Source organism: Acipenser ruthenus, chromosome 4 (assembly GCF_902713425.1).
Source record: "Acipenser ruthenus chromosome 4, fAciRut3.2 maternal haplotype, whole genome shotgun sequence".
Lineage (NCBI taxonomy): Eukaryota > Metazoa > Chordata > Actinopteri > Acipenseriformes > Acipenseridae > Acipenser > Acipenser ruthenus.
The window spans coordinates 49,418,217-49,430,578 of record NC_081192.1 but is presented as its reverse complement, the minus strand read 5'-3'; the positions used below and the strand labels follow the sequence as shown (position 1 = coordinate 49,430,578).

Sequence of the window (12,362 nt, the reverse complement as noted above, 5' to 3'; positions counted from 1 at the left end):
CTGATTTTAGGGTTTAACCAACAAAACACCCCTGATACAAAAAAATAATAATAATAATAATAATAATTCTGTGTATAATAAACACCAGAAAAACACTGGAAATATACTCAATTCACATAACTCAAAAACCTAATACATAAACAAAAACAAACTACCTTTCCCTAACTTGTATTGATTAGTTCTGAATACTTTCTCGACTGGAGGCTTGTTCGCGGGATTTAAAGCTATATTACAGTTAAGATACGTAGGATTTAAAACAGAATTGCAAATTGTGGCGAAATGTAAAAATAATGCCTAAACACAAAAAAACCAGAAGAATGTGTCCATGACCACAGGGATTTCGTTGTGGAAGACAACAAAGGAAAGAAGGTACAAAGTGTGGTACTGTACAGTTACTACTTTGTGACAGAAAAAAACAAGCATTTTGTAAAGTACGGTAACAGAAAACAATAATTTCATACAGTACATAAAAAATCGAAAGCTCTGAAAAAATGATTTACATAAAATTCCCAAGTGTCCCGCTACTGCGAGATTGTCTTGCATGGCTCTCTGTTTGTTTCTCCATTTCACGGCAGAAATTAAAAGGAATTTCCAATGCGTTTTAAAGTTTTGTGTAAGTATGACAAGTCTTATGAAAATGCAAAAAAAAAAAATGTTCGCCATTACACAATTTGTCACGCGTACCCCCTAAACACGTCTCGCGCCACAGTTTGGGAACCTCTGCACTAGAAAGTGTCCGGAGGGCATCAGATGATTTTTAATGTTTAGGTTAAGCCGGTTAGTTATTGGGTTTGTGGTTAGGTTTCAGGGCAGGGGTTGCTTAGGGTTGGGGTTGGTTTAGCGACAGGGTGGCGGTGGCTTGATTTTGTAGAGTTGCCGAACTCTGGAAGTGAACGGTGGGAGAAAATGGCAAATGCCCTAGAATCGTGTGATGCCCTTAGGACACTTTCTAGGGGATATTCCTTTACGCTGCAACCCATCAACGTGGGTGCGTTCACGACACGCAGACTTTCGTCATTCTGCGCAGAAACTGCACAGAATCGGAGCAAGTAGCCAATGAAGTTTCAGAATCTGCGCAGACTTACCAAAGGCTGCCTCTCGTGAACGCACTCCGTGTTTCTTTCCGCAACAGACTTAGCAGAGTGGGCTCCGATCTAAGCCCCGCCCACTCGGTCTGATCCTTCATTTTATTATCCATGGTTGTCTACTTCTGATTTCTGCGCAAACTCGTTGCGTTATAAAAATAGATCCGACGCACACTAAACAGTTACTGTATTTGAAAAGTGAGTTGTCATAAGCGTAAGTAACTAAACGCTTAACTGCCCCCCCCCCATAAAAATATATATAATTAGATATGTTTAATCCTATTCTATTTGTAGTATTGCATTTACTGTAAAGTATACTGTATTTAAATATTAATCTTAAAGTTGTGTAACCCTGTACTGCCCTGTAATACCTGTGGTCGACTTGGATAAAGACGTCTGCCAAATGCATAAATAATAATAATAATAATAATAATAATAATAATAATAATAATAATAATAATAATAATAATTAACTGGGACAGGACGTTCCTTCACTTTTCTGACTCGCAGCAATTAATTGACATAACACAATATTGAAACCAACATGCTCAGTGTAACCAGTTAGAATTATAACAAGTAATATCTACAATGAGCATCCAGTAAAGTCCTGTGCATAGGGTAGATCAAGCGATCCACAATGCAGTCAACAGGTGGGTCTTAAGGCGGGGGGAAGGCGCCAATTATTCCATAGAAGGAGGACCTTGTGGTCTGAGGTTCAAATCAAATGACTGGTATGGCAAGGATGCGAACGCAACACAGATTCTTCCCAACACAGGTTATTTCTGTAGAAAGTCTCTGAAATAATAGTGTTTCTTTTACCGTCTCAAGTACAGGCAGTGAACATACCTTTTCGTTCAATATATTGTGACAATGTGGCTTTTAACTGCTTGGCCCAACTATTATCTCTTTCTCTTTTTTGCACTCTCTCTCAAATAATGATTGCAAACATACAATAACAAGGCAATGTTAAAAAGCCATTTCACTTGCATAACAAGCTGCTTATTTTTAAAAAGTCAATTTGCTTGTATTCTGTGTCAAATAACAACATTCAGATAACTTGACAGAGGAAGAACTAACATGTATTGAAAATGGGCCAGTTTTACTTAAACTCCCGTTCCGGTTCGTACAAAGTTACAAATTATGAAATAATAAGTACTGGGAACCACTTCTCACGAAGTTCGTGCGCGCACTGAGGAATGTTAAGTGTGTTGTACTTAGTGTTCTCACGTGTTAATGCGCTTCCTGTTTCTGTGGCTGAAGTGAAGAATCTAAACGTGGTGGTGCAAGTGGAACTACAACATACGTTTGTAGGTTTGTTTCTGTTAGACAATCACAGGAGAATATATATATATTTTTTTTGTAAGTAGGTTTCATTACAGTGACCATGTACGCGTTGACGCTGAATTGAAATGTGCTATGTTACGGATAGTTGTGTCAATAATTGACCCTGACTGAGGCAGGCAGCAGTTTTTTTTACAACTGAACGTGGTGCAGTATGATGTGTGGTTTATTTAATAGTCGTCTTTACGACATTGGTTTTTGACAGAGATGTTTTTAATCAAAATAACTTTGTTAGGCCATTTTCAGGACACAGACACTACCAAGTTTTAAGTCTCCTCTCACATTTTTTTCCTAGGCAACTATGGCAGAGACTGAAAGTAACCACCTTTCCACCAGCGCCGGTAACACAGAACCGAACAATACTAATTGCAAAGGAATAGCAGCCATCAAGCCTCAGTAAGTTGGTAAACAGGATCACAAGACCACCGTGCTTGCCGTTTAAGGGGTAACAGAAACCCCTGTAGTCTTTACATAAAAACACATTAAATTCTCCCATCTGCAACATTGTTTGCAGTTGTGTAAACATGAAAGCGAACAGTGTTGTTGCAGCAGGGAGTCCTAATATGTATAAACTTATAACGTTCTTAGTACAGCAGTTTTCTTTTTCATCTCGGAGTGTACTGGCACAAGTTGATACTAGTTAAGCATGCTTTAGGTCACTAGTTGTGATAATGGGATTGTAATATTGCAGCATGCCATACTATACCCTCCCAATGACTGTAACTACTAAGGTATCAAGTAGAATGATTGTAATAGAACATTGGTGAAACCTTGAATTACACCAATGCCTGAACATTTTATGATGCAGTTGCTGCATTTTTGTCTTGTTTGCTTGGAAAATCTGCATTGTGTTTTTATGCAAAATAATAATACAGAAATTCAATATCTGACCTATACATAGTATCTTATGTTTATAATATGATATTCCAAATGTTCGCTTTAGGTTCCTCACAACTAGAGAGAAGTTCCACGAGTTTTTAGATTCTGGAGGCAACACTGCTGAGAAGAAGACAGATAGCGAGGAGCCAAAAGCGGAAGGAGGTGATGATGCTGTAGCAGAAAAGGGGACCGGGGAACCAGAGCCAAAAAGGATTAAGCTTGATGAATGGAGTGATAAAGACAAAAAAGAAGGAGAGAAACAGCAGAAAAAGAGAGCAAAAGGGCAAAACAAAAGTAGGCCTCACGTGAAACCAAACGCCTATGATGATAAACGACTCTGCCCCTCTGTAGTTCAGGTATGGCATTGAGTAATAATGATTTTGTTCTTGTCGTGACAATTCAGGGTGTAAAATTATTTAAGACCATCATCCCCCTTAAGTTTGATCAGAGCAGTATAGTAGTCTCAAATCACCTGGGAAATCCACCCCAATACTTCAGATGTTCAAATCTACGACGAAGGTGTATCAATAACATTATGTAACAATGCTGGTAAAGTAGAACAGTTTATTGAATACAGAATAGTTAAATAAATACATGATTCAGTTATGTAGTTCACAAAGTTACAGAATGTCATTGAGCAGTAAAAATAAGCAAAAGGTTAAATCAAACAGTAAAACAGAAATCATGTCTTCGGGTACCCCAGTTGGTGGTCTGAACCGGTTTATACTCATCACACCAGTTCCTTATAAGTTGGTTGAGGATTAAGTCCTTTAACAGTGGACCAGCTTGTTTTTACAACTTATAGAAACATTGCCAACATATTTGTAACCTAGTTCCTTTTTTTGAGGTGAAGGTACGTTTTTGTGGACCAATATACCATACACAGTTTCAAGTGAACATGTTTTAATCTTTGCACTGTTGTAGACTCTTTCCAGTGATCATCAAGTTCCACAGTTATTGGTAGGACTTTTTTTGTTAAATATTTTTTTTAATAAATAGATGGTAATAGCTCATGGCAAATATTAGAGTAAAACAATTTACATTAAAGTAGCTGATTCATAAATCATTAAGTTATTTGTAGGAAGGGCTTCAAGTGAGTGACAATCAAGTGAATTATAAGTCTTGTTTATTAATGTAGGCCGCAATTACAGATACTAGTTAAATATTCAAGATCCTCACCTAAATATCCGGGAGTAGGATGGCCTATGACAGCCTTTCCACAGGCAACTCAAAAGTTCTGCTCACAAGCTCTCTTTCTATATATTCTACTTGTGCAAGAATATTCAAATACTTTCTTTAACCCTAAACTCCCAACTAATATGGTTGCTGTGGTGACACTGTCCTCCAGTAACCACATTCCAGAGATGACAACTTACAAACTTAGGGCAAGTTAGGGCAAGTTAGTCATATGCCTTAAAGAGAAAGTTTATATAAGTTTCAACATACATCTGCAAGTATTAAAAGTAAACTTCCCCCATTAACCGGAAGATGTTCTCCCTGACACAGAAATATGAACCCGTTTTTGTTCTTTTAAAAACTTTATTTTGACCTTATTTTTCTCCATGTGGGGTCAGATAATGTTGGTATCAATTTAAAGTTTGTTTACAACACTTTTGAGCAACCCCCTTTTGTCCACTTTAGCTGGAGTCACCAATGTGTGTGTTGACCCACTGTTATATAGGAGAAGGACTAACCTCTGTCTGGTTACAAGTTGGATCTAATTAATCTTCTCAGAGAACACTATGATTAAACTGAATGCTTTTGAATTTGTAGGAATGTGCTGCCAAATGCTTTTTTGGGGACAAATGCAAATATTTGCATGATATTCCTGCATACCTAAAGCTGAAGCCTGCAGATGTGGGGAACAAGTGCTACCTGCATGAGAACTTTGGAAAGTGCCAGTACGGTATCACCTGCAGGTTTGCAAAAGCTCATATCGGAGAGAACTTCAAAAACATGGTGAATGAGGAGCTAGTGAAGAATATGGAGGGGAAGGTGATGGTTAAAAACGCCTTGAGCAAAGAGCTTCAACAAAATTTGCGAAAAAGGAAGTTTGACTTTAAGGCATCTGATGCCTACCTAAGACAGATGAGCAAAGGAAATAAGCATGGTAACGTAGGAAAGAAAGATACAGATCATCAGTCAGTACCTGAGAAAGTGAATGAGAAGTCCTGTACAGCCGAAGGACAGAACAACAGTTCAATAGGTGACCCCAAGGACTCACTAAATTCGGACACGCAGCCTGTAGTCAACACAGAAGCTGTACTTGGCATTCCCTGTGCTTCAGAAGTAGGGAATATAAGCTCTTCATTTGATTCTCAAGTGGACTGTGGGAAAAATAGCAGTGTGAAAACCCTGGGTGCCGTGACAGATGAAGACATTGTCAAGCTCAGGGCTTGTGAAAAGAAGCAAGTAAGTCATATTCACATAATGTTAATGAACAATACAAAGCTGTGGTACATTTAAAAAAAAATATATATATATATATATACATACATACACATACAAATATTTTTTTTAAATGTAGCCCATGATTCTATTGAGTAGTGTAGATAATAAAAATGGAGACACCAAGTTGTGCAAGATGATGTCAAACCACATTTATTTTTCCTCAGTTAATGATAATGTTATCTGTAGTACAGTTGGGGTGAATTAGGAATCTGATTTTGTCACGGTAAAAATCACGGCACAGTCACGGCTAAAAATACACAATTTTACAGAATGGTCACCGCTACAAAGATTTGAACTTAAATATATTGATTTATTCATGTAATATACTGTAATATTTGAGCAGTTGTGCAAAGTAAACATATAATGTATTCAGCATGTATTTAATGTGTTTTCTTTTAACGCACACTTCCACACACAACTGTAAGAGCTGCAAATAAGGGTTCATGCTTCTCCAGAACTGTAAACCGTCCTCCCTTTAGGGTTTGGATTATCAAGTGTATGCAAGGTATATTTTCTGCACAAAAGACTTTGGTTAATTTGTACGGAAGCGCATTGCTGCCATACATAAAAACAAATAATAATAATAAAAAAAATTATATCACGTAATTACGCAATGACTATCACTAATTCCCTATCACGAAATTACACAAATAAATTTGAAGTTTGTTTCTCCTAAAGCTGCTCCCTCCGCTTTCATGAAATTGTGTGGGATATTGCTCTGCTAGTTGTTTAGAACCTAATTCTGCCAATTATTATTATTTTTTTATAGTTCTGTGTAAGTATTCACCTTTATCTGACATTTGCTAACCGATTTAACTTTGCACTGAAACCAATTCAAAATACACGAACTGGTCTGTTCCTATTTTCACGCTGAGTGGAAACAAATGTCAAAATTCACGGGCTCCGTGACCACCATGACAAAATCACATTCCTACTCATGATTTGCGAAGAAGGCAGTTAATGTGCATCAGTGTGTTGTGATTATAAATAAAAACTGATCAAACTTATTGTTTTGACGGCACCAATCACATTACAAAGGATTGGTCATTGATACTAAACAGGCAGCTGTCCAGAATATGATATTACGAGTAATGGCTATCAGTTCACTGAAGGTGTGCTTCAGCATCTGCACTTATTGTTGTGTTATCTATATAGTGAATTAGCGCATTTTTAAATATACTTGTTTAATGTAACTTATATGAAAGGATCACAACTGTTTTTTGAAAATGCATTTCAATAACGCCCTTAACCCCGAAAATAAGCAATAAATATATGTGCATATATTTTTTATTTGAGATGTGATTTGTTTTGGCATTTTTAGGTGGACTTCAGAGATAAGCTTTACCTTGCACCTTTAACAACGGTATGTAAAAAGAACCACCTTATTTATACACCATTGGTATTGGAACAGCAGTGTGGAGTAGTGGTTAGGGCTCTGGATTCTTGACCGGAGGGTCGTGGTTTCAAATCCCGGTGGGGACACTGCTGCTGTACCCTTGAGCAAGGTACTTTACCTAGATTGCTCCAGTAAAAACCCAACTGTATAAATGGGTAATTGTATGTACAAATAATGTGATATCTTGTAACAATTGTAAGTCGCCCTGGATAAGGGCGTCAGCTAAGAAATAAATAATAATAATAAGTAGATACCAATTCTTAGTCACTGTATACACTGTACAAAAATGCATTCTTATGCTATCTACTACATCATTGATATATTAATCAATATCTCTCTAAGTAACAAAGTGAATTTTGAAAATTCAGAATTGTCTGGGGAATCATTTTCAAATTACAGCACTACAATGTACAATAAAAATAAATACATGATATTACACTGCCTGCCATCTATTATTTTACAGTGTAAATATTACATCTGTATTAATTTACATCCTAAACATTTGTTCAGTTGTAAAGGTTTGTGTTTGGTAAAAGCAAACACTTATTTCTTCCAATCCTAACAAGGTTTAGTAAAGAAGGTTTCTAAGGTACCATATAGATTGGCTTACAGGTAAAGAAAACATTCAAAATATGCAAACCAACATATGTTATTTGCTTTTAAATATTGCAAAGCCCTGCATTAATTTAATGTGTTTTGTGTCTAGATTAGTACACTTTTATCAGTACATGTTATCTGGAGTGAATATTCACATCCTATAACCAGTCTCCTTCATTCCAGTGTGGAAATCTTCCTTTCCGTCGAATATGCAAACGTTTCGGAGCTGACATCACTTGTGGAGAAATGGCCATGTGCACGAATTTGCTACAGGGTCAGTCTTCTGAATGGGCCTTGCTGAAAAGACACCACACTGAAGATATTTTTGGTGTCCAGGTTAGAAAACCCTGTCTTGTTTCACCACCTGGTGGGGCGTTGACAACGTCCCGGCCCTTGAAAATGATGTAGCACGTACTTCTTGGATGTTTTAATATAACTATTCCTGGAGAGGGTGTATGCCTCCGTACACTTACGAGAGAGAGAAATATCCACTGCTCTAGAGACCACAAGGCCCTTTTCTTTAAGTGACGTTTGTGGTTTTGGAAGAAGTGCATGTTTTTGTACGTGTTTTCAGACACAAAAAAATCCTTTTGTAGTCTTGTTTTTGAATATTACTTTTACAATGAAAAGCGTTTGGGACTCTCAAAAAGCAATGGAATAGTACCGAGAACACAAAATAGTCTTTCTTTTTTTATGTTATCATTAAAACAATACTTATTTTAATCATTGCAGCTGGAGGGATCGTTTCCTGACACCATGACCAAATGTGCAGAACTGCTCAATCAAACCATCGATGTGGATTTTGTGGATATAAACGTTGGCTGCCCCATCGATCTTGTGTACAAAAAGGTAAAATGGTCGAGCTGTAGAATTTACTTTTTGTTTTGTTTTTTAAATACAGGTATTTGTTTTTATTTGCAGAAGCTAGATTGAATATTTTTGTCCCTTTACAAACATGCTGCTTACTTGATCAAACAAACCGTTCTTGTTTCATTAGGGTGGTGGCTGTGGGCTGATGACTCGCACAAACAAATTTGAGCAGATTGTAAAAGGAATGAACTCGGTGAGTCTCTGTTTATCATGTAACACTTTTTAATTGTTCCATCTATGCCCCTTATACTCTCAAAATCCATCTCCTTACATTATGGGCACTGTCTGCAGGTTTTGGATGTTCCTTTAACTGTAAAGATCCGGACGGGTGTACAAGAAAAAGTCAGCATTGCTCACAAACTCATACCTGATTTAAAAAACTGGGGTGTATCCCTTGTCACAGTATGTATATTATTTATCAAGAAGTACATTGTTATGTCTACTGAGCAACACATGTTGACAAGTTGTATGTTTTTTCCTTTTTTGTTAAGCTTCATGGGAGATCACGGGAACAGCGTTACACAAAGTCAGCAGACTGGGAATACATAGACCACTGTTCAAAAGTAGCTAGTCCCATGCCTCTTTTTGGTAAGAAATATTTAGCTATATTTTTGAAATTCAAATATATTCTGTGTTTGTAAGGGAAGTATGGTCAATAGGGAGCATTTCGTATCTATTAAGGCAAGAATTTTTGGTTAATGTATCGTAAAGCACAAGTTTGAGAATTGGGTTAAAAACAGAAGGTCTGAGTATTGTACTTTCTTGCAGGTAATGGGGATATACTCTCCTATGAAGATGCAATGCGAGCCAGGGAGACCGGAGTTTCTGGAATTATGATTGCAAGGTAAAACAAGGATAATTCTTTTTCTGTACAAGAAGATTTATTGAATATTCCCTCTGTTTCTACCCTGTGATATCCATAATATTAACCAATATTGCTCTGTTCATAATAGTAGAGATGGAAATGGTGGCATAATTTTAGTTTTCCTCTTTCTTTGCATTTATCTTAATAAGTTTTATTATGATATTTCTAGAAATAACTACCTGTAATCCTAGGATAACATTTTAAATATGGCACTGCTATACTTGGTACCAAATAAACTCTTTCTAGCTCTAGGAAAGATAATTCAAGTTTTTTACATTTTCTTTGCTGTACAAGACATTGAAACTATTAAAAATAGTTATCCTAGGTTAGTCTTTTAGTAAAGTTACATAGTGCTGAAAGAGATACAAATAGCTAATAATTCACGTACCACTGAAAATAAATCGTCTGCTTTATAACACACATGTCCCATGCTTTTACAGAGGTGCTCTAATTAAGCCTTGGATCTTCACTGAAATAAAAGAACAAAGGCACTGGGACATCTCATCCAGTGAAAGATTTGACAACCTGAAAGATTTTACAAACTTTGGTTTGGAGCACTGGGGTTCAGACACTCAGGGGGTGGAGAAGACCAGAAAGTTCATTCTTGAGTGGCTATCTTTCTTGTGCAGGTAAGCAGTGATTTATATAATGTAATGTTCATAGTTTTCACTACAAATATCAGGATTGCAACTAGTGTGAAATAACCAGCTGCTGATAGAGGAAATATTCTGTGCTATTAATTTTTATTTTTTTCCGCGAGAGGGGGGGTGTCATCTGGTCTATTCATTTTTGGAAAAACTAAAATAAGATTACATTATTGGTTTTGAATGCTCATTTTTAAATCAATATGTAAAAATGTTCCAAACTTAAGAACTTAATGTAAGAAATCAAATTATTTTTGTATTCCCCAAGGTATATTCCAGTGGGCTTGTTGGAGCATGTTCCACAAAAGCTCAATGAAAGACCTCCATTCTATCTAGGCAGGGATTACTTGGAATCACTGATGGCAAGTCATAATGTAGGGGACTGGATCAAAATCAGGTAAGAAACATATTTTTATTCCGTTACTCAATTACATTTAGTCTTGGGCTGCCTTTTAGAATTGGACTAGATAAAATTAACAGTAGATGAATAACAATAGAAAACAGATGTGTTGCTTTTTTACAGCAGTGTATTTATTTACAGCAGTGGTTGGTATGTATGTAAACAAAATCTAAAGTCCTTAATTCAAGCAATTTAACTTTTCTTTTTTTTTTCTTTTTTACAGCGAAATGTTGCTGGGTCCAGTGCCTTCAAATTTTACGTTCTTGCCAAAACACAAAGCGAACTCATACAAGTAAACGGTGCTTACTGCAAGATTGCTTCACGATACTGCTTTGTTTCAGAAGAGCTTGCATTGCTTGTAGATTTTACAACCAGCATTTTATTTTTGTCTGAAACAAATACATTGTTCAAGCTTTTTGATATTACAATCCCCTTTATAAAAAAATCCCTGGTCTTGAGTGAGTCTTTGAAGCAGGTTTAGCTGTATATTAAAACTCCAGAAATATATTAAGGGTATCCATCTGAAATTTACTGGTCTATTTATGTACAGATTTGATGTATCTATGCAAACAAAATGTTTTAAGGCTAATATTTATCAGTTAATTACTTGGTGGGTAATTGCTAGTTTTCTAGAAGTGTGTTAGACAGCTTGAAATCACTTTTAAATACATTTATATCCTATTACATATGCTTCTCTGACAGACTACCTTCCAATTTTGTGGTGACCCTAAAAGAAACACAACCTAGAGCACAGTAAAGTAAAAATAAAATGCAAACCTTGTACCTCATTCATTGTCTTCCATATTACCACGCTTTGATAAATGGACAAACGCATTCTCAGGTTTTGGTGTATTGTTTTCATCTCCAAGGTAGTACAGTACATACAGTGAATAACTAGTCAATAACTTGGGACTGTGCATCTGTAGCTGCTTATTCAAGGTGTCTGTCTCTCAGTATTTATAAAAGGAAATCTGTTCTGGTATTTAGTGGTGGGTAAGAGCAGGTGTTTTTTAATACAGAGATGGTTTAGTACTAATATTGCATTACTAACCAAGACCTGCCTTTAGAGGGAAGGTCAGACAATTACCAGAACAAAATGTTCTACAACCATTTCCTAAAATAGCTCTTGATTTAGAATTAACCAGAAGTTTGAATTATTTTTGTATTTTGTTTGTTATTGAAATGTTAAATAAGGTATTTGCATATCTTTTCAGCTGCATTTTGCCATAAAAAAGTAAAATATGTACTGTAACTGTTTCTTTTAATTTGTGCATAAAAAATAAAATGTATGATTCCAAATCTATTAATAAATATATACATATATTACGCTGCAGATTTGATCTACCCGGAAGATATATTTCTTTGTACACTCAACGCACCTGTATATTTATTGTTTATTTCTACCAAAAGTAAATTGCGTTGAAACGTTGTTTCAGTTGCAGCATCCTGTGCTCGGGCAGATTTTTTTGTTTTTCCTCTGAACGTAGTACTGCTACAGGGTTCTTTAAAACACAGCACAATACTGTCCCACAATCCCCCAGTGATGCTTTGGCCATGTTTGGAAAAAGCACTGAAACATGTTTTTCTTGGCCATGGCCCACAGTGTGGGAAAAAAAGCACAAGGCATTGCAAGATGAGTGTTATTCAGGGTCTGTGAAATCAGTGGTAGGATGTCCACAATGAGTGGTAAGTCAGTGACTAGTTTGAAACATGTTTGTTATTGTTAAAGAAATAATTTCCCAGAATTATGAAATATGTCCTTTACTTCATAAAAAAAGGCTTGGTTTGTCATTAATATACATTTTCTAAAAACAAAAAAATGCAGCTGCCCTGT

The 12,362-nt window shown here is 36.2% G+C and overlaps 1 protein-coding gene across 5 annotated transcripts; it reads left to right on the top strand.

The window, feature by feature from the left end:
- Positions 1-1,801: 1,801 nt before the first annotated feature.
- LOC117399648 (tRNA-dihydrouridine(47) synthase [NAD(P)(+)]-like) lies at positions 1,802-11,827 on the top strand. Of its 5 annotated transcripts, none has more exons than XM_059022490.1 (14): positions 1,802-1,860; positions 2,722-2,822; positions 3,370-3,661; positions 5,079-5,717; positions 7,078-7,119; positions 7,933-8,085; positions 8,482-8,598; positions 8,747-8,812; positions 8,911-9,021; positions 9,111-9,207; positions 9,388-9,463; positions 9,925-10,113; positions 10,397-10,525; positions 10,752-11,827. In XM_059022490.1, exons 1-14 carry the CDS (start codon positions 1,810-1,812, stop codon positions 10,822-10,824), a joined length of 2,136 nt encoding a protein of 711 aa, XP_058878473.1. In that variant the 5' UTR covers positions 1,802-1,809; the 3' UTR covers positions 10,825-11,827. The 5 variants fall into 5 exon arrangements, with proteins under 5 accessions (XP_058878473.1, XP_033854840.3, XP_033854842.3 ...); XM_033998949.3 differs by lacking the exon at positions 1,802-1,860 and adding an exon at positions 2,256-2,392; XM_033998950.3 differs by lacking the exon at positions 1,802-1,860 and adding an exon at positions 2,306-2,396.
- The last annotated feature ends 535 nt before the right edge of the window (positions 11,828-12,362 follow it).